The 26,909-nt window shown below is 53.4% G+C and overlaps 2 protein-coding genes across 4 annotated transcripts in view; both read right to left on the reverse strand.

The window, feature by feature from the left end:
- The window catches only part of ANKLE2 (ankyrin repeat and LEM domain containing 2), a 37,974-nt gene extending 35,004 nt beyond the window's left edge, over positions 1–2,970 (reverse strand). Inside the window, exon 1 of the mRNA XM_030821743.1 lies at positions 2,706–2,970. Within this exon, the coding sequence (XP_030677603.1) occupies positions 2,706–2,886 (181 nt within the window). The 5' untranslated portion in view covers positions 2,887–2,970. The remainder of the gene's footprint in view (positions 1–2,705) is intronic.
- Positions 2,971–13,023: 10,053 nt separating this feature from the next.
- The window catches only part of GOLGA3 (golgin A3), a 53,842-nt gene continuing 39,956 nt past the window's right edge, over positions 13,024–26,909 (reverse strand). For all 3 annotated transcript variants that reach the window (XM_030821745.1, XM_030821746.1, XM_030821744.1), the window contains exons 16-24: positions 26,230–26,373; positions 24,308–24,505; positions 22,598–22,714; positions 19,810–19,949; positions 19,138–19,270; positions 18,804–18,926; positions 17,194–17,358; positions 16,181–16,344; positions 13,024–15,371 (exon numbers count right to left, since the gene is read on the reverse strand). In XM_030821745.1, coding sequence (XP_030677605.1) covers positions 15,182–15,371; positions 16,181–16,344; positions 17,194–17,358; positions 18,804–18,926; positions 19,138–19,270; positions 19,810–19,949; positions 22,598–22,714; positions 24,308–24,505; positions 26,230–26,373 — 1,374 coding nt within the window. In that variant the 3' untranslated portion in view covers positions 13,024–15,181. The remainder of the gene's footprint in view (positions 15,372–16,180; positions 16,345–17,193; positions 17,359–18,803; positions 18,927–19,137; positions 19,271–19,809; positions 19,950–22,597; positions 22,715–24,307; positions 24,506–26,229; positions 26,374–26,909) is intronic.

Consider the following 26,909-nt stretch of genomic DNA (forward strand, 5'->3'; position numbering starts at 1 on the left):
GCCTCGGCCTCCCAAAGTGCTGGGATTACAGGTGTGAGCCACCGCACCCGGCCAAGTACGCAACTTTTGAGATTGGCTTTTCCTATTCAGCATAATGCCCTTGAGATCCACCCACGTGGCAGAGAGGATCGTGCGGAGTGGCACCCCGGGGCACCCACGTAGCAGAGTGGATGGTGTGGAGTGGCACCCCGGGGCACCCACATGGCAGAGAGGATCGCTGTGGAGTGGCACCCCGGGGTACCCACATGACAGAGAGGATCGCTGCGGAGTGGCACCCTGGGGCATCCATGTGGCAGAATGGATCGCTGCAGAGTGGCACCCCGGGGTATCAATGTGCAAGTTTAACCATTTGAGTGATTTCAGTTTCTGGCAATTACAAATAAAGTTGCTATGAACATCAAATATGGGTTTTTGTGTGAAAATCGTTTTCATTTGTCTAATAAAAGCTCAGGAATGCAGGGCAGGTTTAACTTCCTAAAAACCTGCCAGGCTGATTCGCAGAGTAGCTGCACCACTTACCATCCCCACCCGCAATGCACGAGACCCAGTTTCTCTAAACCTCTGCTGACTATATATATGATATACGTATATTATATATGCCATATGATATACGTATATTATATATGCTATATGATATACATATATTATACATCATATATAATATAAAAATATATTTATATTAAATTAAAATATCAGTATTTTTTATTTCAGCCATTCTCAAAACGCCAGCCTCACCCCCTGCCACCTTGTCTGCAGCTCTGCCTGGATGATGCCAGTGGTGACAGTAACAGCACTCAGAGGTGCTTAACACATACCAAGTGCTGCACTTACCCAACTCCCAAAAAAGTCTAACCAGGTATTACTATCATCCCTATTCCTAAATGAGCAGGCTGAAAACAGGTTAAGCCCACAGCAATAAGTGGTAGGGCCCGGTGCGATGGCTCACACCTGTAATCCCAGCATTTTGGGAGGCTGAGGCAGGTGGATCACCTGAGGTCAGGAATTTGAGACCATCCTGGCCAACATGGTGAAACCCCGTCTCTACTAAAAATAGAAAAATTAGCCGGGCGTGGTGGTGGGCGCCTGTAATCCCAGCTACTTGGGAGGCTGAGGGAGGAGAATCGCTTGAACCCGGGAGGCGGAGCTTGCAGTGAGCCGAGATCGCGCCACTGCGCTCCAGCCTGGGCCACAGAGCGAGACTCCATCTCAAAAAAAAAAAAAAAAAAAAAAAAGGTGGTAGGGCCGGGACACAAACTCACACAATTGGACAGGAATCCCCACTCAATCATCAGAAAGCACCGCTCCGCAGTGACTAACAGTCTGACAATTTAGAGTAAAAACAAACTCAGTTTCTCCCACTAGTCTTGCAACATGCTTCAGACGCCAGATATGTGGGGGTTTTCTCCCCACGAATCATGCAAGTCATCAGTTCTGCAGTGGACACAGGCTGGGTGTCGTCTGTCATCCTAATTCAGTCATCTATTCTGACAGCGTCTTCCTGGAGATACCAGCAGACCCCACAGGTAAAGGGCTCAGCCCCACAAGACTGCCCCCCACTTCCAGTGCCCAGGTTGTTTGACCTGCGCTTCGGACCGACGGGGTGTAACCCGGTGACCTCCTCAGGTTGCGTTAATTTGCTAATGTGGCTCCCGAACTCACAGACATGTTTTACTTACACTTACCAGCAGAGTATAAAGGATTACAAAGAATAAAGGTGAAGAGATGCGTAAGGTAAAACCGGGAGGAAGCACTTGGAAATTCAGGGCCTCTCTGGGCACCGCCTCCAGGAACCCCCACGTACTATCTGGAAGCTCCCTGAACCCAGCCCTTTTGGGTTTTTACAGAAACTTCATTTCACAGGCATGATTCATCACGCATTGGTAATCAACTCAACCTTCACCCCTCTCCCCTCCCCGGAGGTTGGTGGTGGGGCTGAAAGTCCCCAGAACCTCTAACCCTGCCTTGGTCTTTCCTGCGACCAGCACCATCCAGAAGCTCCCTAGGGGCTGCCGGCCACCAGTCCACTCAGCCTACAAAAGACATCACTTTGGAGGTTCCCGGGATTTTAGGAGTTGTATGCCAGGAAAAGGGGATGGAGGTGAAATACACAGTTCACTTTATCAGTTACCTCAAACTTAAAACGACCAAAACCCACCTCTGATCCCCACATCACCCAGACCCGACAGTCTACCCCAAAGCAACAAATGGCCACCTTCTCCCGTTTCCTTTGGCTCCAAACCCCTAAGTTACATTTGCCTTTTCCGTCTCTGCCTCATGTTCAATGACCAGTAACTGCAGTGGCTTCACATTCCAAACACATCCAGGACCCAGGGGCTTCCTCCCCGCGCCGCCCTCCTTTGGGCCATCCCTCCCCAGGTCTCGACAGACCGCAGCAAGAGTGTCCGCTAAAGCCTCGCCGGGTCCCCGCCGCTTTCCCCGGAGGCTGCTCCCGGGCCCGGGAAAGCTCTCACCCCCGAACCCGGCGTGGCCCCTCCGCCCCCGCCCCGGGAAGCCAAGTCCCCGCAACTGCCCTTTCCGCGGCCGTAATGGCCTTTCCCGAGCAACCCTGGTCCCCCCGGCGGCCTCGCCCAACTGCTGCCGGCTCCAGGAGCTCGAGGGACGCGGCTTGGGACCCGGGCCCGAGGAGGGCATCGGGGCGAGGAAGGGGCCAGGATGCGGAGGCCCAGCGACCGCCTGGGCCTTACCTGGGGCGGGGGCGGCGGCCGCGCGCGGCGGAGGGACGGGGGTCCCGCTGCGGCCCAGACCCTCCGGCCGCGGGCCCAGCCGCCGCACCAGCCACCGCACAGCGATCAGCAGCACCGAGGCGCCCAGGAGCTCCCAGGCCAGCGCCGCCCACTCGGCCGCCGCCAGCCGCGGCCACAGCATCGCCGCCGCCCGGGCCGCAGCAGCCGAGGAGCCCGCGCCCCGCGCCGCGCCCGTCCCAGGACCCCGCGCCGGGCTGCCCGCGCTCTGCCTGACGGCGCCGCGCTCTAGGCGGCCGGGGAGGTGCGGGGGACACGGGCGACGGCCCCGCTCACGGAGGCCCGCGAGGGCGCGGCCCCGGCCCTGGGCCCCAGCGGGCGGGCACTGGCGAGCGGACGGGCGGGCGCGGCAGGCGGGGCGCGGGCAGCCCGACGCGGGGTCCTGGGACCGGCGCGGCGCGGGGAGCGCAATGTGCGGGCGGGGGCCGGGGCTGGGGCCGGGGGAGGCCAATAGGGCGGGGCCGGGCACGGGACGGGGCTTCTTTGCGCCTCCCGGGCCCTGGCCTGGCATCCGTGGGGCGCTGTGCGTCTCCGAGAACAAAGCGGCCTCCCGGGCGTGCGGCCGCTGGGTTCGTGTGCTCCGAGCCCGAGGACCGTTTGCGGCCGCCGCCCCGTCCTGGAGCAGGAGTGAGGAGGCGCCTCTCACTTTCCTGCGAACCCGCAGAACGGGCGGCCGGCGCTGGGGAGGCCGCCGGAGCTTCCTGCTCCTTCACCAAGCGGCCCTGACGCGCAGTCGAAAGTGTGGATTTTGCCGGTCGCGGCGGCTGCGTCCGGAGTCCCAGCGCCTTGGGAGGCGAGGCGGGAGGATCCCCACGGCCCGGGAGCTCGGGACCAGCCTGGGCAAATATTTTGAAAGTCATGGTAAAAGGCGCAATTACTTTTGCACTAACCTAATAGTGAGACCCTGTCTCGAAAAAGGGGAGGAGGATTTTACTGTATGTAATTTAGATTTTTTATTTATTTATTTTTTTGATGCGGTGTCTTGCTCTGTCGCTAGCTGGAGTGCAATGGCGCTATCTCGGCTCACTGCAGCCTCCGCCTGCTGGGCTCAAGCGATTCTCCTGCCTCAGCCTCCCAGGTAGCTGGGATTACAGGTGCCCACCACCACGCCCAGCTAATTTTTGCATGTTTAGTAGAGACGGGGTTTCATCATGTTGGCCAGGCTGGTCTCGAACTCCTGATGTCAAGTGATCCACCAGCCTCGGCCTCCCAAAGTGCTGGGATTACAGGCGTGAGCCACCGCGCCCCGCCTAATTTAGATATTATTAAATGAAAATGAAAGACCTGAAAAATATAATTGATATCCCTGGTTAAAAACATAATTGATCTGAGCGAGGTGGCTCAGGTCTGTAGTCCCAGCAACTCTGGAGGGTGAGGGGCGATGGCAGTTTCAGTCCGGGAGTTCGAGGCTGCCGGGAGCGTGATCTCGCCTGCGAACAGCCACTGCACGCCAGCCTGACCTACACAGCAAGACCCCATCTCTTAAAAAATATCATTGGATAGTACTAATGGTTGGTTGGGCACTACGGAAGAAAGGGTCAGTAAATTTGAAGATGGGTGAAATGGAAATTCAAACCATGATGAGATGCTGCTTGAAATCCACCAGAATGGCTAAAATTTAAAAATTGGCAATATCAAATTTTGCTGGCAAGAGCAAACACTGAGTTTAACCACTTTGGAAAATAGTGAGGCAGTTTCTTTCAAAGTTAAACGTATACCTCTGCTGCATTCTTAATGTCTGTCCCCAACGTTCTTATGTTGAAACCCTAACCCCCCTTGGCCCGGCGTGGTGGCTCACGCCTGTAATCCCAGTGGGAGGCCGAGGCGGGCAGATCACGAGGTCAGGAGATCGAGACCATCCTGGCTAACACGGTGAAACCCCGTCTCTACTAAAAAATACAAAAAATTAGCCGGGCATGGTGGCAGGCGCCTGTAGTCCCAGCTACTCGGGAGGCTGAGGCAGGAGAATGGCGTGAACCCGGGAGGCGGAGCTTGCAGTAAGCCAAGATCGCGCCACTGCAGTGCAGCCTGGGCGACAGAGCGAGACTCCATCTCAAAAAAAAAAAAAGAAACCCTGACCCCCACGGTGATGGTATTAGGATGTGGGGCTTGTGGGAGGTGATAGGTCACGGGACAGAGCCTTACATACTTCCCTTAGAAGAGGCCCAAGAAGGCTGGGCACGGTGGCTCATGCCTATAATCCCAGCACTTTGGGAGGCCGAGACAGGAGGATCGCTTGAGCCCAGGAGGTGGAGACCAGCCTGGGCAATATGGCGAGACACCGTCTGTGCTAAAAATTTAAAAAATTAGCTGAACGTGGTGGCACATGCCTTGAGGAGGGAGGATCACTTGAGCCTGGGAGGTCAAGGCTGCAGTGAGCCAAGACTGCACCATTGCCCTCCAGCCTGGGAGAGAGAGACCCTGTCTCAAAAATAAATAAACAAGTGCATACATACACACATAACAAGGTAATTACATAAGTCCTTGTCACGGAGCCTCCATACATGAAGGGCTTTAGAGCTGATTTGTTAAATGGTCAGCTGTAGTCAACTGTTGACACCCAGCGTCCACTCTCCATTAAGTTATTAAGAGCTTCTTAATAACAGAAGCTCTCAGTGGGCAGTGGAGATGCTGCCGTCTCCTGAACACATCCAGCGGCCACGTGACTAAGCAAAGGCAGCGGAGAGTGGATGGATGGTGACGGACGCGGCCACGGAGCCAGCCTCATGCGAGTGCCGATGGACCGAGCCCGAGCGCCCACAATGCGCATTCCTGTCTTTTCTCTCCCCGCTAATCTCAGAGCGGGATGGAAGGTGGGACCGGGAGAGCTGTTATCGGGCAGGTGGACGCTGTGGATTAGCGGAGATGGAAGGCACTTTTGTTCTCGGCACCGTGAAGCTGTCCTGGTCAATCCTGTTTTCATGCTTGAGGGTCTCTGGTGCAGCAGCTCCACCAGCCTTGACACCAGGACTTCTGTGGAATCCGGGTAAGCAGCCAGGGTCCCACCCCCCTCTAATGCATCAACTCCCAGTTAAATGAGAAAGGAACAATCACAGGAAAACATGGAGAATAACTCCACTGTTCAGAAGCCAACCCTATATTAGCCACTGTTTAACTTCAGGTAGAAATGAAAAAATTTGAGATGTAAACTCCTGCAGGTAGAAGTGGATTTCCGGTGAATGAACAAAATGAAACTTATTAGAATCAATGGCCTTTTCTGAGAGCCGTTCTGAATTTTTTTTTTCTTTTGAGACAGTCTTGCTCTGTCGCCCAGGCTGGAGTGCAGTGGCGCGATCTCGGCTCACTGCAAGCTCCACCTCCTGGGTTCACACCATTCTCCTGCCTCAGCCTCCCAAGTAGCTGGGACTACAGGCGCCCGCCACCACACCCGGCTAATTTTTTGTATTTTTAGTTGAGACAGGGTTTCACCGTGTTAGCCAGGATGGTCTCGATCTCCTGACCTCATGATCTGCCCGTCTCGGCCTCCCAAAGTGCTGGGATTACAGGCGTGAGCCACCACGCCCGGCCCTGATTTTATTCCTAGTTGTAGTTTAACTTCTACTTCATTTCTGATCCGAGATCACAAAGGGGCCATGTGAGCCCCAGGAACTGAGTGGAAGCTGAATCCCAGATCACAGAAGGGCCACGTGAGCCCCGGGGACTGAGTGGAAGCTGAAGTCTCACAGCTCGAGGATTTACTCCCAACGTTCTGGGAAAAGCCCTAGATGAGCAGGGAGTAGCTAATTTTTTTTTCTTCCCCTTCTTTTTCAATATTAATTGGATTTCCTTAAAGGCTGTGTGTCCATTAAGTCTGTTATCAACGGCTATTTAGCACTTGTAGAAACCCAGCCATATGTTACATACAGTAGGGTCTAGTCAGGAAGACAGCCCAGGCCAAGTGGTTCAGCAGAGGAAATGCAGGGGCAGGGATGGCAACCGCAGGACGCCAGAGTCCCTCAGGTGGAGATAACAGCCCTAAGGGAAAACGTACAGGCTCTAGAACCTGGTGGGACCTGGGCTGATGCAGGGGAATGAGGGCGGCAGGGGAGCTGTGGCCATGACCATCAGACGCCCAGCTGCAGGGACAGGCAGGTGGCGGGGGGGATCTATTTTCTGGGTGAAAATGGGGCATTTTTGAAAGCATTGGGAAGATACACTTGACGTATCTATCCAGTCTCCAGAAATGCACGTTTAACGCTTAGAAGGAAATCTTGCAACAGTTGAAGTGCTGTGGGAGGCTCCGTGAGCAGAGACGAGATTGTCCTTCTGTGGGTTTCAGGGCATTTAGACATGACACTCAAAAATATTTCACTGTGGGCCGGGCGCGGTGGCTCACGCCTGTAATCCCAGCACTTTGGGAGGCAGAGGCAGGTGAATCACCTGAGGTCAGGGGTTCCAGACCAGCCTGACCAAAATGGTGAAACCCCATCTCTACTAAAAATACAAAAATTAGCTGGGCGTGGTGGCGGGAGGCTGAGGCAGAAGAATCACTTGAACCTGGGAGGCAGAGGTTGCAGTGAGCTGAGATCGAGACACTGCACTCCAGCCTGGCAGACAGAGTGAAACACCATCTCAAAATATCTTTTTTTTTTTTTTTTTTTTTGAGACGCAGTCTCGCTCTGTCACCCAGGCTGGAGTGCGGTGGCGTGATCTTGGCTCACTGCAGGCTCCGCCTCCCGGGTTCACGCCATTCTCCTGCCTCAGCCTCTCCGAGTAGCTGGGACTACAGGCGCCCGCCACCACGCCCGGCTAATTTTTTGTATTTTTTTAGTAGAGACGGGGTTTCACCGTGGTCTCGATCTCCTGACCTCGTGATCCGCCCGCCTCGGCCTCCCAAAGTGCTGGGATTACAAGCGTGAGCCACCGTGCCCGGCTCAAAATATATCTATTTCACGTGAAGGTGGAATCCAACCCTGACGATGTGTAGAAAAGCCCAGCAATCTCCTGCAAATTCCTAGCCGAGGGCCGCGGAGATGGGCGTCCTGGTGGTGCTCCCAGAGCTGCCTCCCCAGGTGCTGCCAGGGACATGCTGCCTTTGGGGCTAGAGGTTCCCACCTCATCAGTAACGGAGGCATCGCCAGCCCTCAGCTGCCTCGGGCGCCCACGATCGGCCTTCACGCCTCCCAGAGGCTCCGCCACCTTCAGCCCTCACTTCAGATGGAGTCAGACCTTAGAGACGTGGACACTGCGAAGGTCGCCGGCAGCAAGTGGTGGAGCCGGGGGGAGGGCTGTAGGACGCCCCCCCACACAGGTGAATAGAGGGCACTGCCAGGGAGAGGGCTGTAGGACGCCCCCACACAGGTGAATAGAGGGCACTGCCAGGGAGAGGGCTGTAGGACGCCCCCCCCCACAGGTGAATAGAGGGCACTGCCAGGGAGAGGGCTGTAGGACGCCCCCACACAGGTGAATAGAGGACACTGCCAGGGAGAGGGCTGTAGGACGCCCCCCCCACAGGTGAATAGAGGACACTGCCAGGGAGAGGGCTGTAGGATCCCCCCCCACACACACAGGTGGGCAGAGGGCATTGCAAACATGGGCAGAGGCGGCCCAGCAGCAGTTTAACATCACCCTGTGTCCAGGAGAAAGGCCACTGCCCAAGTATGCTTTTTATCGCAACCTGCAACATTCACCCTCAGACGGAAGCATGTGTAGAGGCCGCCAAATTTCAACAAATGCTCCTGACTGTAGACACCACCAAGTGCTGGGAACTGCTCTCGTCATCTAGGAAAGGCTTGGGGACGCTGCCAGCAACTGTCATGTTCATCCATCAAGCTAGACGGCAGGAGTGTAAATAGTCATCTTAGTTTCCCCCATCATCTGCTTCTTGCTTTTTTATCTCGAGTCTCAAGTTTGTTGCCCAGGCTGGAATGCAACGGCACGAACTCCACTCACTGCAGCCTCCACCTCCCGGCTTCAAGCGATTCTCCTGCCTCAGCCTCCTGAGTAGCTGGGATTACAGGCGCCCACCACCACGCCCAGCTAATTTTTGTATTTTTGGTAGAGATGGGGTTTCACCATGTTGGCCAGGCTGGTTTCAAATTCTTGACCTTGAGTGATTCACCCACCTCGGCCTCCCAAAGCGCTGGGATTACAGGCATGAGCCACTGCGCCTGGCCTGCTTCCTAATACTACCTGAGGTCTCAGATTTCCAAGTGACCTGGTGATTTTTAAATCCTGAGCCTCCTTCACGCCTGTAATCCCAGCACTTTGGGAGGCCGAGGCGGGCAGATCACGAGGTCAGGAGATTGAGACCATCCTGGCTAACATGGTGAAACCCCACCTCTACTAAAAAAATACGAAAAGAAATTAGCTGGGCATGGTGGCAGGAGCCTGTGGTCCTAGCTACTCGGGAGGCTGAGGCAGGAGAATGGTGTGAACCCGGGAGGCGGAGCTTGCAGTGAGCCGAGATCGTGCCACTGCACTCCAGCCTGGGTGACAGAGTAAGACTCCGTCTCAAAAAAAAAAAAAAAAAATCCTGAGCCTCCCATCAGCGATACGTCCTCTGTCCTACATTCAACCCAAATTCCTGACAGTACCTGCCACCACTCTAAGCCAGGAAGAAGTGACCCATCCATCTCTGCCAAAACCACTCCTGACACCCACTGCTGAGCTCTAGCAGGATGCAGCGTGGAGCTTCGAGCTGCTGAGACAGACACAGCTTAAAATACACCTGTCAGTGCAGTGCCTGCAAACACGTAGCAACTCCATGGAAAAAGGAAAAAGTTCAGATACATACATGTCCCCTTAAGGGTTACTATAGACAAAAAAATTATATCCTTAATATTTCAGAAAGTTAAGGCCACAGAAGGTGGTCAGGGAATTTTTACTCTGATCTGTGTAGCAATTCCCTAGGTACAGAAGCTGGTAACACTCACAGGAAAAAGTGCATTAATCCCACAGGGCCAAGCCCAGCGACCACCACTTCCTGCTGCTTTTCTGTACTTTTTAAAGCATGGTGGCCTCTAATAACATCTAACTGAAAACTCTGTACCTGGTTAACTCATTTTTTTTTTTTTTTAGACGGAGTCACGCTCTGTCACCCAGGCTGGAGTGCAGTGGTGCGATCTCGGCTCACTGCAACCTCTGCCCGCAGAGTTCAAGCGATTCTTCTGCCTCAGCCTCCTGACTAGAGGGGATTACAGGCGCCCACCACCACATCCAGGCTAATTTTTTGTTTAGTAGAGGTGGAGTTTCACCATGTTGGCCGGGCTGGTCTTGAACTCCTGACCTCAGGTGACCCCCCCACCGCCCCACCCCCAGCCTCCCAAAGTGCTGGGATTACAGGCGTGAGCCACTACGCCCAGCTTATGCCTGGTTAGCTCTTAATGACCAAAATCAAAGTACGGATGAAAAAGATGAGAATCTGGGAAGTCACATTGCTGAGGTCTGAGAGTCATGACCCCACTGTCACCGGGGAGGCCCAGCAGAGGGCACCTGGATGCTAAGACCCAGTTGAGGAGGTGCCACAGAGTGGTCACCATCCTTCCCCTGGTTCACTGGGAAGCTTGCTCCCCCTCCTTCTGTATTGCTGGCAAATGGCAACGGGCGAAGCGAAGCGTGGGCCAAGGACGGAGCAGGCGGTGCCACGCGTCTGCCGTGGTCACAAGCCACAGAAGTTTGCTTCACTCCTGCCTGAAACCAGCAGGACAGTAGAATTCTCTTTTAAAGCACGTGTTGAACAGAGTGTGTGATAACATGAGATTAAAAAGTTACTCCCCAAATGACAAAATATAAATATTAAAATGAAGCTTCCAATGAATATGAAAATCTTTACCAAAAAATAGTTTATTGCACAAAATTTAAGGAATTCCCAAGCACACTTACATTTGTAAAAAATCAACGTGCTTTTTTAAAGTTACACTTTGTCAGACACGGTGACCCCTTTCCCAAGAACAGCCACAACTTGAGGACTCTCTTTTGTGAGGAAATTTTTAATAAAAACAAGTAACTCAAAAGCACTGAATTTTCCAGACCCTCTAACACATTTCCCTCAGGATCCTGTGAGCCTGAGATCACTGTATGACGAGATTCACCTGGACCTTCTGGTCAGTGAGCTCAGAACACCTGACACCACAGCGTCACTCAAGTCCCTCCTCACATCTGAGGGCTCCTTGAAGGAGGCCCCTGTCTCAGGTTTGCTGGTCCCCTCCCCTCCTAGAATCTTCACACACAACATTCTGTTTTTGTTTTTAAAGACCTCAGGGAACTAGGACTCTGTTGTGGGAACCCTACACCAAGGAGAGTTGAGGGCAAGCTCCCTAGCGCAGCGCAGCACGGACTGTGTTCTGGTGGGCAGGGCCCCTGCTGGACCCACCCGAGGAGAGTCCATTTCACATCCTATCAAAAACGCTGCCTGATCCATATTGCAGAGAGTGGGAACGGGGGTGTGAGTCCGTAAGACCCGCAGCATCAATCTCACATACACCATGGAAAAACACATGAAAACAAGTTACACTGCTTTTGGAACGTCAGAAAAACAAGTAGTGACATCGTGAAGTGCCCTAGCCTGTTGTGACACGGTGTGGGGATGAACACGCCACTCCAGCCTGTTGTGACACACGGCGTGGGGATGAACACGCCACTCCAGCCTGTTGTGACACACGGCGTGGGGATGAACACGCCGCCTGTTGTGACACACGGCGTGGGGATGAACACGCCGCCCTAGCCTGTGACACACAGCGTGGGAATGAACACGCCACATAATGCGCTGGTGACCCTGTTTTCTAAGCAATACTCCCAACTTCACTGCCTTTTCCGTGAGGATATTCCATCATTCCCACTTCTGCACACAAGAACAAAATAATTCAAACTTTACACACTGAAGTAACTCTGGGAGGTAGAAGTGCCAGGAGAGTCCCTTGGAGATAAGAAAAAAACCTCAAAAATAAAAAAAAGCAATTTAAAAATCCAACTTCAGCCAGGGGCGGTGGTTCACGCCTGTAATTCCAGCACTTTGGGAGGCTGAGCCTCAAGATCACCTGAGGTCAAGAGTTCAAGACTAGCCTGGCCAACATGGTGAAACTCCACCCCTCTAAAAATACAAAAATTAGTCTGGTGTGGTGGCGGGCACCTGTAATCCCAGCTACTGGGGAGAATGAGGCAGGAGCATCGCTTGAACCCGGAAGGCGGAGCTTGCAGTGAGCCGATATCGTGCCACTGCACTCCAGCCAGGGTGACAGAGTGAGACTCTGTCTCAAAAAAAAAAAAAAAAAAAATCCAACTTCCTCTTTTAGGCGTCTTTTTTTTTTGAGACGGAGTCTTTCTCTGTCCCCCAGGCTGGAGTGCAGTGGCGCGATCTTGGCTCACCGCAACCTCCACCTCCTGGGTTCACGTCATTCTCCTGCCTCAGCCTCCCGAGTAGCTGGGACTACAGGCGCCCGCCAACACGCCCGGCTAATTTTTTGTATTTTTAGTAGAGACGGGGTTTCACCGTGTTAGTCAGGATGGTCTCGATCTCCTGACCTCGTGATCAGCCCACCTCGGCCTCCCAAAGTGCTGGGATTACAGGCTTGAGCCACCGTGCCCGGCCAGGCGTCTTTTTAAGGAAGGAGGCCTGAAGGCAGCGTCTGCGTGAACACAAGAGGCCTCAGATCCAGAAGCACAAGCCGTGCATGAAAACACCAAAAGACTCACCACAGGGAGCAAAGGCAGCCAGGCCCTGCCAAACCAGAGGGGGCCCTGGCACCGGCGGCCACAGAGTGCTGGAGGAGGCATCGCACCCGAGGGCACACACGCAGGAAAACCAGGTTGAGAAAACATAGAGCTACTTTCCCTTCAGTATTTTCAGAATTAGTTCGTCCTAAGAGAAAAAAAAATACACGGTGAACATCACTCACGCGAGGACTTTTGATAAGCAAGAAGTCGCTCCCCACTGAATGTGTGATTTCTCGATTTTAAATTTTTTTAAATCATTTATTTATTTATTTTTGAGACGGAGTCTCACTCTGTTGCCCAGGCTGAAGTGCAGTGGCACGATCTTGGCTCACTGCAAGCTCTGCCTCCTGGGTTCAAGTGATTCTCCTGCCTCAGCCTCCCAAGTAGCTGGGATTATAGGCGTGCACTACCACACCCGGCTAATTTTTGTATTTTTAGTAAAGACGGGGTTTTGCCATGTTGGCCAGGATGGTCTGGAACTCTTGACCTCAGGTGATCCACCTGCCTCGGCCTCCCAAAGTGCTGGGGTTACAGGCATGAGCCACCACGCCCGGCCCGATTTCTTGATTTTAAAATTAAAACAAAGGGGTAGTACAGCCAAAATAAATAAGAAAGTAAATTGCCATATTTTTTTTTCTAATGGTACAAGAACAATTTAGTAAATAACATCTTCAACTTAAGATAAAAAGTAGGATATATTTATAATGAAATCTTCAAGCATTATTTCAAAATTAACCCTGTACAAATGATATATATATTTTGGAACTTCCAATATTTGCTAGATAATATTTTTTAAATACCAAACATCTTTGTGGTTAATGCTACCTTAACCTTACCAATTAGCCTTCTAAAAGTATATTACAACAGAACACAAATAGCTTAAAACACACCATACTGTTTTCTCCACAAAACAGACACAAGACACGGACATGAGCACATCTGGCCTGGCCAGTGACTCAGAACCTCGTTTCAGACCAGTACATCTGCAAAGGAGGCCACGCGGACCCATTCTCTCTCTCCTAACTCATACAATAAATATTATTTTCGATTTTCTTAGCAAACTAGGGGACAACTTACAGACCCCAACTCTCCCAGTCAGCCAGTGTCTGCAGTGTTTCAGGATTTGGGGTGGGAACAGAAGATCTCACACATGTAGTGCTGATTTTAAATAAGGCATCTGTTTCTGAAACATGCTGGGAGAGCACAGCCACCTTCCTCACGATGCCTGCCTGTCTCTTCCAGAAATCGCCTCTGCTCGCCACACGATGCTGGTGTAACCACAAAGGATCCAGGACTTCTCCTGATGACTACACGAGTACAGGTGCTCCTACACACGAGAGTACAGGCGCTCCCAAAAACACTGGTAAAGATTTTCACTTGGGGAACAGAAGCGTGAGGCTTGTTACCGCCTGCAATCTACGCCTGGCTGACTCCAGGGGAAATCGCAGGAGTCGCTGCAGGGAGCCCCGGGCCCACTCTCCTCCTCCTCCTCCACCCTCCTTCCTCTCCCTCTGGCCTCTCCCTGTGCCCCCCAAAGGTCAGATCAGATACGGGGCCTCAGTGTCCTTGTGCCTCCTGATGGCCGTCAGGCCTGACCAAGGGTCCAAGCTGCCCCTTCCCGGTGGCCAGCCACAGTGGAATCACACAGGGCCAGTGGCCTGTGAGGAAGAAACCAGCAGGAAGGAAAGATCCTCAGCAACAAAGTAAAACCAGAACAACAGAGGACCTTTCTGTGTAAGAATATTTGGCTTTAGAAGGTAAATAAAATAATTATATTTCTTAGAATAGAATTTTCTGACATCCCTAAATCCTACAGGTAAGTTATTCCCAACAAATTTTCAAAAGGCAATCAATAATAAGTAGGTTCTTCTTAAATAATATGAGCATATGCTTCTTAAAGATTGGGTTACAGGCCGGGCGCAGTGGCTCACGCCTGTAATCCCAGCACTTTGGGAGGCTGGGATGGGCAGATCACTTGAGGTCAGGAGATCGAGACCATCCTGGCCAACATGGTGAAACCCCATCGCTACTAAAAATACAAACATTAGCCTAGCATAGTGGCGCACGCCTGTAATCCCAGCTACTCGAGAGGCTGAGGCAGGAGAATCGCATGAACCTGGGAGGCGGAGCTTGCAGTGAGCTGAGAGTGCGCCACTGCACTCCAGCCTGGGCAACAAAGCGAGACTCTGTCTCAAAAAAAAAAAAAAAAAAAAAAGAAAAAAAAACAAAGATTGGGTTATGATCTTCAGTATCTATGTACACATCCTATGGTGGGATGGCTATCCAAAAAAACAAGTAAAAAGCCAAAGGTACAAATAAAATTTCATTTCTGCAGAAAAGTAAAGCTCTTACTGAATGGAACCGGGAAGTGAGAAACTGCAGCCAGCCTGGCCAGGCGCGGTGCCACAGACCCTGTCATGCAGCTTCTCCCAGCTACGCAGCCTCTCCCTGTCACCCACAGAGAGCCGCATCGGTGGCCGCTCAGAAGACACGTCCTACAAGTAACCCTTCAGACACGTTCAGAGCTCCTCGCCGAGAGCCTATTAGGCTTTGAAGAGTTCGTCATTCCACGGGAAAAGCTAATTGTGATCTTCGAATGTTTTTCTAATCCTTGGCTCTCATTCTGTTATATATTTTACTCCTTGTTAAAGGCAAAACAAAACTTAAATTTCATGTCTTAGAAAAACATCGACCACACAATCAAATAAATAACGTTGATAAGGAGCATTCTGGGGCAGCGGCACACGGAGGCCAGTCCGCAGCAGTCACTCTCCCGGCCCTTCTTTGGAAGCCCTGCTCTGACTGTGTCTCTGTGCGTCGCTGCGTGGGCCGGCGTGACCCCCAGGGGGCGCAGGGCTGGCAGTGGCTGGCTCCACCGGAGTCCACGAGGACAGAGACTCGTGTACCGTCAGGGTGTGCTCCTCCATCTGGCGCTGCAGGCTGTCCATCTCCTGCCTGGGACAGAAGAAGAAGGAAGAAGGCCCAGATCACACCAGTGCCAGGCAGAACGCGCCACCTGTGGACAGCGTCACTCGCTAGCACCTGAGTGGACCTGGACGCCTTTGGGGATCCGCAAACCACCCGAGACCACAGAAGCTCAGCTGTTCCCGGCACCGTTCTCTACGCCGTGCAGAGGACACAGGCTCAAGGACCAGTCCTGACCAGGCGGCGGGGTGGAAGCTGTCACTGAGGCCTGGCACACGCGACTTCCACTCCGTTACCTGCCCTCGGGGTGCCGCCTGGCTCCGCCCTACACACTTCGCTCAGCCTCAGGCTGCCAGGTGCACCGTGTGTGGCCTTCCAGCTTCTCAGGGCCTATCAGGGTAGTTTAACTCCAGGTAGTTTCCACCTTTGAGTTCACAGGCTGTGTGTGCAAGTTCTCCCACCTTTATATAAACCTCAGAGGCTGTGTGAGTTGCCCCCCTTTATATAAACCTCAGAGGCTGAGTTCCCCTCCCCTTTATATAAACCTCAGAGGCTGAGTTCCCCTCCCCTTTATAAACCTCAGAGGCTGAGTCCCCTCCCCTTTATATAAACCTCAGAGGCTGAGTCCCCCTCCCCCTTTATATAAACCTCAGAGGCTGAGTCCCCCTCCCCCTTTATATAAACCTCGGAGGCTGTGTGCACGAGTCCCCCATCCTTATATAAACCTGCTCAAACTCTGCTGGGCACTCATTGAGTACTGGCACCAGGAGTGTCCTCCCAGCTAAAGAGGCCATTAATCTTTAAGACTAGCTGAAGTGCAGCACGGAATATGGTCGTACTTGAGCTGCTGGAGGCAGCTGTTCAGGTTCTTGAGGGGCTCCTTGCTCACGGCGGGCGGTGGCCTCAGCAGCTCCTCCAGCAGCGAGGCGGGAACTGGGCAGTCCGGGATCTTGATGGGCGTGGCAGGGTTGGAAGAGCCGGCCTCGCCTTTCGGCTCCTTTCTCTGTTTTTAAAAGCACATGATCAGCTTTCCCACCGTCCCCTCCCTCGGGTCAGTCTCACTAGCACAGCATGTGGCCTCCCCAACTGGTGGACGTGGGGCCTCTGGGAAGGAGACTGTCCTGGCCGCCGCGGCAGCACAGCACGACAGTCCCTGGAGCTCCAGAATAGCTGGCTGAGGAAACGCCTTTATTCCTAAGGCACAAAACCAGAGCAAGGCAGAGACAACCTAAGTCCTGGGTCTGCGGGAGGCCGGGGTGAGCCGCAGACTACAGCTCTCCCAGAGGCTTCTCCCACCAGGGCCTCAAGGCCTTGACGTGGAATTTCCCTAAAATTAAGTTAAGTTTTCCAACTTAGGCTCCCTTTTCTAGGACTTCAAACTGTTTCCACAGGTAAGCACACGATGCTACCACAGGTAAGCACACGACGCTAAACGGCCTCTGAATCCAAGTGCTGCCCTCCCACCTGCCTCCTGGAAAACATGGACGTGGACCCAGCACAGAAAACCGCTGGGCACCTGGGCGCAGCTCCCAGGCCCCAGCCCTTCACACACAGCAGGGACTGCCAAGTCACAGACCAGCCGCTCATCTGCTTTACAAAGCACATTATAACAAAGTGATATTTGAATTCACGGAACGAGGAAAACGCTGTTGGACGAACGAAACCAGAATGAAATGATTTCATCTGTCACCTGAGCAGGATACCCCATTATCACTGACTTTACACAGCAGCTGCTCAGTGTGGGCTAAACAAATCCGTTTATGTCTGAATGACTAACACGTCTGCCAGCCTCCTGTCCAAGAGCATCTACAGGGCACGTCGGCTACCCTGGGAGGGACGTGGGCCTGAGTACCGTCTTGGCCGCGCCGCGGCGTAGGTCCAGCTTGAGCTGCTGGTTCTGCTGGAGCAGGGTCTTCATGTTGTTCTTCAGCTCAGACACTTTTGCCTGGAGCATAAATTTATCCTTCTGGGTCATGGACAGATCTTCCTGGGCCATCTCCAACTCAGACTTGATATTCTGTGGAAAATGAAGTCAGATTTTTAAAAGCTAACAGATCTTAAACATCCTGCCAAGATCTGAGTTTGTATTTTCTTTTTTTTATTTTTTTTGAGATGGAGTCTCGCTCTGTCACCCAGGCTGGAGTGCAGTGGCGCAATCTCGGCTCATTGCAAGCTCCGCCTCCCGGGTTCACGCCATTCTCCTGTCTCAGCCTCTCCGAGTAGCTGGGACTACGGGCGCCCCCTACCACACCCGGCTAATTTTCTGTATTTTTAGTAGAGACGGGGTTTCATCGTGGTCTCCATCTCCTGACCTCGTGATCCGCCCGCCTCGGCCTCCCAAAGTGCTGGGATTACAAGCGTGAGCCACCACGCCCGGCCCCGAGTTTGTAGTTTCATAGGTTAAGCACACGTATGTCCTCCTCGGCGCCGTCTAGATGATGCCAGTCCAGGTCCAAAATGCTCAGGACCGGAAGTGTGTCAAATTTTGGAATTTTGAATATTTGCATTACAACTACCAGCTGAGTATGCATAATCCAAAAATTTGAAATGTTCCAATGATCATTTCCTTTGTCATGTTGATGCTCAGAAAGTTTCAGATTTTGGATTTTTGTTTTTGTTTTGTTTTTTAGACACAGGGTCTCACTCTGTCATCCAGGCTGGAGTGCAGTGGTCCAACCACAGCTCATTGCCCACCTGCTGGGACTACAGGTGTAAGCCACCAGGCCTGGCCAGGTTTTGGATTTCTGGATGATGGATGCTTCTCGGCCTGTGTCTATAAATAAATTCTCACTGTGACTCAAGACTTAGCAATTACACTCCTTTCCCGAGCAGTCAAGACCGAACCCTGATTTCTTTGTCGAGAAGTTTATCGCAAATTGGCAAACTTTTCCCATGCACCCTCCCATTTGCTGGAGTCCATGAAATCACGTTCTTGGTCCGTGTCACACAGCGGGGCCAAGGGATCGGAGCCGGCCCAGGCTTCGCCCCTGCCTCTGTCCTGCCACATGACGTGGACCAGGTGACTTTGCGAGCGCCCCACTGGACGAGGGCGCCAGCTCCCAGGGAGCACTGCCTGGCTGCAGGCCGCACAGCACAGGGACCAGGGGCTGCCCCGGAAGTGCTGCTCCTGCCTGTGCCCAGCGCCTCATACAGGTACCTGCAGCAGCTGCTGTAGCCCTTCCGGCTCCTCCCCCGCGCTCCCACCTGTGCCCAGCGCCTCACACAGGTACCTGCAGCAGCTGCTGTAGCCCCTCCGGGTCCTTCCTGCCCTGCTGCTCCCACCTGTGCCCAGCGCCTCATACAGGTACCTGCAGCAGCTGCTGTAGCCCCTGCAGTTCCTTCCTCCCTGCTGCTCCCGCCTGTGCCCAGCGCCTCACACAGGTACCTGCAGCAGCTGCTGTAGCCCTTCCAGTTCCTTCCTCCCTGCTGCTCCCGCCTGTGCCCAGCGCCTCACACAGGTACCTGCAGCAGCTGCTGTAGCCCTTCCAGTTCCTTCCTGCCCTGCTGCTCCGTCAAGTCCAGCTGCTGCTTCAAGGACTGGATTTCTCTTTCTTTCTGATCCACCTCCCATTTGAGATTTTCCATCTAAAGAGGGGAAAAGTCACATGGCCAAAAGAACGTTAAAGTGGCTTTACTGCCCTGGAAAACGGCTGTGTTTCGGTTTAATCTTTTAATACCATATTCAGAAAACCATCACAGTTCCTCCCCAAGCAGGATGGAGTGAAGTCACCCAGGGCCCCCGTGAGTCCAGCCCTGAGAGTCCAGCCCTGTGAGCACAGCCCCCGCGAACAGTCACCTCTTGGTTTCCCACAGGCTGTTTGCTGAGCTGCTCGTCCAGCTGCTTCTGCAGGAGCTGGAGCTGCGCCCGGGCCTCGGCCAGCTCTGCTTGGAACTGTGCTATCTCCTGGGAATGTTTCCCCTCCCGAATCCTAGAGTAAAAAAACAAGAAAGAAGGGAATCGCCGCACTCCTCCAGTGTGCTGTGCCCTCTCGCTGGGAAATGCTGCCTGTGGAAGGCGTCCGTGCTGGCAGGCCCTCTGCTGTGCACTGCGTGCCGCAGCCATGCTTGGTGCCCCCAGTGTGCACTCGGGCAGTCCTCACGAAGCACCTGAGACTCACACTTCGCCGGCCCCCCTCACAGATCCCAGAGTGTGCTGGCCCCAAGACCACAGTGCATGGGGCCCACAGAGCCACAGCATCAGCCCCACGCCGGTCACCCCGTCCTGCCTCTGACCTGAAGCTAAGTACTCCTGCTGGGATGCTTTCTCTCCTGGGGGAGGACACGGGGCAGTGAGTGAGGCTCAGGCTTCTGGAGACAGAGGCTGGGTGCCTTCTACTCCTATGATTCACTCAAATACTAGGCAATTTGCAAAACATAGATGACCCTCGCTGTGCTGAAGGTGCTGAATTAGACCCCGCCCATTGCCAGGACAGCCATGTTTGAGGCCTGGCGGGGCCCAGGCACTCACTGAAGGTCGTCGGTCTCGGCCTGCAGCTTCTGCACCAGGTGTTCCTTGGCCTGCAGCTCCTTCTTCACCTCACTCAGCTCCAAGGAGGCCGCCTTGAAGTGGCGGCGGTTATGCCCGGCTTCCACCTTGGCAGCGGCCACCTAGGAGGAAGGAGGCCACGTTGTCCATGCCCTGCGTGACATCCACAGCTTTACGATGTGCCGGGCGCAGGGGGTGAATGCACTCCCAGCCCCGTGCACGTCCTGGCTGCCAGCGTGTGCTTCTCCACAGGCCTGTCAAGTTCCTTGTAAAGATGAAACCACCTGACCTGGAGCTTGGCACGCAGCAAGTGCACACTTATGTGGCTGCTGCTATCTGTTGAATGAACACATTTATTCGAGATTTCTCGGTCTAAATAGTTTTTATAGTCTTCTTCCAGTGTATTCACAGCCTGGACAACATAGCAAGACCCTGTCTCCACAAAAAAATTAAAATATTAGCAGGGCATAGTGATCCCAGGTACTCAGGAGGCTGAGGTGGAAGGATCACTTGAGCTCAGGAGCTCCAGTCTGCAGGGAACTGTGATCGCGCCGCTACACTCCAGCCGGGGTGACAGAGTGAGACCCAGCTTCAAAAATGAAATAAATAGGCCGGACAAGGCGGCTCATGCCTCTAATCCCAGCACTGTGGGAGGCCAAGGAGGGCAGATCACGAGGTCAGGAGATCGAGACCATCCTGGCTAACACGGTGAAACCCGGTCTCTACTAAAAATACAAAAAATTAGCCGGGCGTGGTGGCGGGAGCCTGTAGTCCCAGCTACTCAGGAGGCTGAGGCAGGAGAATGGTGTGAACCCGGGAGGCAGAGCTTGCAGTGAGTGGAGATCGCACCACTGCACTCCAGCCTGGGCGACAGAGCGAGACTCCATTTCGAAAAACAAATAAATAAGTAAATAAATATAATAAAATAAAATAAATAAATACATTTAAAAAGTAAGAATAAAATTAATTGGAAGGCCAAGGCGGGCAGGTCATCAGATCAGGAGATCAAGACCATCCTGGTTAATATGGTGAAACCCCATCTCTACTAAAATACAAAAAATTAGCCAGGTTTGGTGGTGCACGCCTATAGTTTCAGATACTGGGGAGGCTGAGGCAGGAGAATCACTTGAACCTGGGAGGCAGAGGTTGCAGTGAACCAAGATCGCGCCACTGCACTCCAGCCTGGCGACAGAGTGAGACTCCGTCTAAAAAAAAACAAAAATAAACAAAAAAAACGAAAAAAAAATTCAGTGAACCCTAAGCATGGAACAAAAGCTGGAGAGCTAGGGCACCGTGTGAGCCAGCCTGAACCATGGCCCAGCAGCAGGCCCCAGGCAAGGGTTAAACGGCTAGGCAGATGAAGCCTGTGGGGTCAAAAGAAAGCTGTTAACTGCTCCTATTAAAATATTCCTGCCACATTTTTTTTTTTTTTGAGACGGAGTTTCCCTCTTGTCACCCAGGCTGGAGTGCAATGATGTGATCTTGGCTCACCACAACCTCCGCCTCCTGGGTTCAAGCGATTCTCCTGCCTCAGCCTCCCGAGTAGCTGGGACTACAGGCATGTCCCACCACACCAGGCTAATTTTGTATTCACAGTAGAGACAGAGTTTCTCTATGTTGGTCAGCCTGGTCTTGAACTCCCGACCTCAGGTATCTGCCTGCCTCAGCCTCCCAAAGTGCTTGGATTACAGGCGTGAGCCACCATGCCTGGCCACCCGCCACATCTTAAAATTAATTCTACTTATAAAGAAACTTTATTGTTTCACCCCTTAAAAAAAAACCAAGAACCTTTTTCTTTTTATCTCAATTACATTATCATAGAAAAGTTCTTACAGGCTGTGGCAAAGTCAGGTCATAGGAACAAAAGAAGCTTTACTGTTAGGCCAAGAAGTTTGAATTGTGAAGCAATTATTTTTTCACAAGTTCAATTCAAACGGGATTTAAAGGAAAAGTGATGTGTTCTTTCCTGCCTTTCTCTAGAGACAACCAGTTATTTCTTGTGTTCCTCCTAGAAATTTTCTACATATACATGAGCATCAAATGCAAGCACACACACCACAGCCCTTGCACGGACACCCCCGCCGCGCACACACACCACACCCCAGGCACACACGTGTGTACAGACATCACAACCCTTGCATGCACCGCCCCCCACGTGCACACACACCACACCCCAGGCACACATGTGCACGCACACCCCAGTGCACACACACGGCACGCATGCTAGGAGTAGCTGCTCTGTGCCAGGTGTGGCGGAGGTAGCCAGCAAGAAGCAGCGTTCTAACGGAGAAGCAGGGCCCAGACAGGGCACCTGGGGGTCAGGATGGGCCTCTGCTGGCGACTTGACCAATATGTCAGTGAACATCTGAAGCAGGGCAGGGGCCAGCCATGAAAAGACAGCTCTCTACACAGAGAAGGGTCCACAGAACCACCCCTCTTATCTGCTGAACACAAATGGGATCCTATGCTATTCTCAAGTTTGCTTTCGTAATGCAACACGACATACAAGACGCCATTCCTAGCACAATATAAATACACATGCACGCGGAGCTCACTGGCCCCAGGCCCTCACAGCTGCACCGCCATTTAATCTAACGCCACCTTCTAAGGACCAGAGCAGGTGCTCTGTGGCCTCTGTCACCAACAACTGCAATGCACCTTTGCTCTGTGTAACTGCTGGAAGGAGGCTGGTGTGTGAAGGACCCTGCATAGATTTCTAGGCACTGGAGCGTCCTCTGGAACGCCCTGTGAGCCGGAAGGTGGCACGCACCTGCTCCTTGAGGCTGTTCACCTTCTCCTTCTCCTTCTCTAGTGAAGTCTGCAGGGCCTGGACAAGATGCTTCATCTGGCGATCCTCCTCTTCTTTGCGCTGCAAAACCGCCTGCACCTAGATCAGATTGCAGGAGGACAGATAAGGAAGGACGTCAAATTACAAACACACAAGGCTGCTACGGCAGGCAATGTGACACACATCACATCACAAGCGCAGGCACACACCAGGGAGGTAGAGGAAACTCCACTTCTGAAGAATCTGTTACAAAAACAGAATCCTAGGTTGCGGGAGCATGATCACACGGCCGCACTCAAGAACGTGGCATGCCTGTGGGCCCCACGGCTCCAGAGGCCCGGGCAGGAGGATCGCTGGAGCCCAGGAGGTTGAGGATGCAGTGAGCTATGATGGTACCACCGCACTGCCCTCCACCGTGCTGCCCTCCCACCGCACTGCCCTCCACTCCGGGCAAGAGCCAGACCCTGTCTCAAAAAAAAAAAGAATGGGCCGGGCGCGGTGGCTCACGCCTATAATCCCAGCACTTTGGGAGGCAGAGGGGAGTGGATGACGGTCAGAAAATTGAGACCATCCTGGCTAAGACAGTGAAACCTCGTCTCTACTAAAAATACAAAAAATTAGCTGGGCGCAATGGTGCACGCCTGTAGTCCCAGCTATACTGGAGGCTGAGGCAAGAGAATCGCTTGAACCCGGGAGGCAGGGAGCTGAGATCGCGCCACTGCACTCCAGCCTGAGAGACAGAGTGAGACTCCGTATTACTAACAGAAAAAAAAAAAAAAAATCGAACATGGTGGCTGGGAACTCAAAAAATACATACAAATCGGGCTGCAGCCAGGTATAAAAAGAACAGAAGTGGTGGGAACTAGGGCAAAATATGGAACTAAGATGGGATAGTCAACACCAGCACTTGATTTGGCCCCCAGGATTTCCCTGAAGTGCCCAGCCTGGTCCTCAATCCAGAGAGGCTGTGGAGACTAAGTAGCTGAGTGAGAACCAGGTCAGGGTTCAAGTCCCAGTTCTGAATTGTGTGAAGCTCTCGTTAAGTGCCCCCTACAAACAATGTCACCGTCTGGGACTGGAACTCAGCCACACCCGCATGGGAGGTCTGCCCCCCGACTAAGCAGGTCTGCCCCCCGACTAAGCAGGTCTGCCCCCCGACTAAGCAGGTCTGCCCCCCGACTAAGCAGGTCTGCCCCCCGACTAAGCAGGTCTGCCCCCCGACTAAGCAGGTCTACCCCCGACTAAGCAGGTCTGCCCCCGACTAAGCAGGTCCCCCCGACTAAGCAGGTCTGCCCCCCGACTAAGCAGGTCTGCCCCCCGACTAAGCAGGTCTGCCCCCCGACTAAGCAGGTCTGCCCCCCGACTAAGCAGGTCTCCCCCGACTAAGCAGGTCTGCCCCCCGACTAAGCAGGTCTGCCCCCCGACTAAGCAGGTCTGCCCCCCGACTAAGCAGGTCTACCCCTCGACTAAGCAGGTGAACTGAGCACACGCAGGGGCTCCAGCCTCACCTCAGAGCCCAGCCCTGTACCAACAGCTGGGGACCCAGGGCTGTGGGTCACCCAGACCCCTGAGCCTGTTCTCTCGGCTGCAGGCTGGGTGGGCTAGGAGTCAGCACAGGTGACTGAATCTGGGTGAGATTCTCGGAGTGCGTGCAGCCCCAGCAACTCTCACGAGTTTGACGAGTTTGAATACCTGAAGGTTCAGCTGGACTAGGTCTGCCTCCCTCTTGGCCAAAGCTGTTTCTAGGATGCTGTTGTGTTCCCGCAGAGCTGCGTTGGACTGTCCGAGGCCCGTAAGCTTCCCTTTCTCGTGCTCTAATTCAAGAGCCAACTTCTTATTTGACTCCTCGAGGCGTTTTATCTTCTTCCTAAAGCCTCTGGATTCTTGAAGCTGAAACATACCAACATCACTGTGAAATTATCCGCACTGGTGAGTGGAGTTCACATACCCCCAGAAACAGGTGAGTTTTCAACAAGAAACAGCGAAAACTTAGGCCAGGCATGGAGGCTCACGCCTGTAATCCCAGCACGTTGGGAGGCAGAGGTAGGGGGATCACCTGAGGTCAGGAGTTTGAGACCAGCCTGGCCAACATGGTGAAACCCCATCCCTACTGAAAATACAAAAATTAGCCACTGTCGTGGCACATGCCTTTAGTCCCAGCTACTCAGGAGGCTGAGGGAGGAGAATCGCTTGAACCCAGGAAGTGGAGGATGCAGTGAGCTGAGATTGTGCCCCTGCACTCCAGCCTGGGCAACACAGCGAGACTCTGTCTCAAAAAAAAAAAAAAAGAAAAGAAACATTGAAAACTAAAACACAGCAATGGGCTGGGCGTGGTGACTCACGCCTGTAATCCCAGCACTTTGGGAGGTCAGGGGTTTCAGATCAGCCTAGCCAACATGATGAAACCCTGTCTCTACCAAAAATACAGAAATTATCCAGGTGTGGTGGCGAGCACCTGTAGTTCCAGCTACTCAGAAGAATGAGGCGGGAGAATCACTTGAACCTGGGAAGCGGAGGCTGTGGTGAGCCAAGATCGTGCACTCCAGCCTGAATGACAGAGTGAGACTCTGTCTCAAGACAACAAAAACAGAACAATGGACACCACACAACCAGCGATGGACTCCACACGACCCTGCGACGGACACCACAGGACCGTGCGACGGACACCACAGGACTGTGCTTGCTTCATGATCTGAAGGCTGTCGTGTTCATGGTCAGTGGCTTCCCCAGGCCCCTCTCATTCCTCCCCATGGCCAAGAGCCCAGCCTTCTCCTGGGGCCATGGGCTTCTGGAGAAGTCTGTCCAGGCACTGAGCCCGGGCTAGGCCACTCAGCAGGGTGGGCATGAGCAAAACCACTTCCGGACAGGACACAGCCAGTGAGTGGAATGGGCAGCCGTACTGTGACAGAGCTCCACAGGGAGGGGGTGGGGAGGGACGGGGGTGCTGGGAACCAGAGGGGCTGGGGGGGCGGGACACTGAGCTGCCACCTGCACTGCTGAAGTGAGAGCTGCCTCTGAACCTGAGATAGCTGAATTTTTTTTTTTTTTGAGACGGGGTCTCACTCTGTCGCCCAGCCTGGAGTGCCGTGGCGCGATCTTGGCTCACTGCAACCTCCGCTCCTGGGTTCAAGCGGTTTACCTGCCTCAGCCGCCCAAGTAGCTGGGACTACAGGCACCCGCCACCATACTCAGCTAATTTTTGTATTTTTAGTAGAGACAGGGTTTCACCATGTCAGCCAGGCTGGTCTCGAGCTCCTAACCTCGTGATCCACCCACCTCAGCCTCCCAAAGTGCTGGGATTACAGGCGTGAGCCACTCGCCTGGCGAAGTTGGGTTTCTTATTTGCAACCAAAGCATTTGAACTGAGAAGGGTTCCACTATGAATTCTGTAACCATTCCACCAAAAGGCTGTACAGTGATCCTCCCCAGAGGGCTGGAATCAGGGCCTGCCCCACCACAGAGCCAGAGGCCGACGGTCAGAAGGTGGCAACACCAAAAGTAGCAACACTGGGCACACAGTGAAGTTTCATTCTTCGGGCCTCATGCGTGGCAGCATGCCCAGGGCTCACGTGACCTGCCCCACGTTGCCGCCACAGCAGATGGCCAGGCCTCACCTCGTCCTCCAGCTCCAGCACCTTCTCCCGGGACTCCTCCAGCTCCTGGCTGGTCAGCGCGATGACCTCCTGCAGTTCCTTTTCCAGCAGCGTCTTGTTATGACTGACAGCCTGCAGCTCCGCCTCCAGGGCCTGGATCCTTTCCTAAGGGCCAAGACGGAACGGGTGCTTGGTCATGGGACAGGCCCTGACCCCCTCACTTCCCGTGGTCCTGCAGGCATGAGGCTATGTGGCTGCACACACCAGACACCAGCTGTCTGACACAGTCTCACAACCTTCCTTTTTGTTAAAGAAGTTGAATTAACCGACCACAGCACGCACACGATGACACACAGGGATAGTTGGGACAAACAAAATCATCTCTTCAGTTCAATGCTTCAAAAATACAGAGGAAAATCTGACCTGCAGACAATGGCTATAAATCACCATTTGTGGCAAGCAAGTAGCTCCAGGCGTAATAAATACCACACACGTGCTCACGCACCACACATCACATACACACACACCACACACACACGCTCATGTAACACACACCACGTGCACACGTGTTCACATCCCACACACCACACACATACACGTGCTCACACCCCACACGTGTTCGCACCCCACACCACATATGCACATATGTGCTCACACCTCACTGCACGCACACATGCTCATATCCCCACAACTGCACATAT

This window comes from Nomascus leucogenys, chromosome 10 (genome assembly GCF_006542625.1).
Source record: "Nomascus leucogenys isolate Asia chromosome 10, Asia_NLE_v1, whole genome shotgun sequence".
Lineage (NCBI taxonomy): Eukaryota > Metazoa > Chordata > Mammalia > Primates > Hylobatidae > Nomascus > Nomascus leucogenys.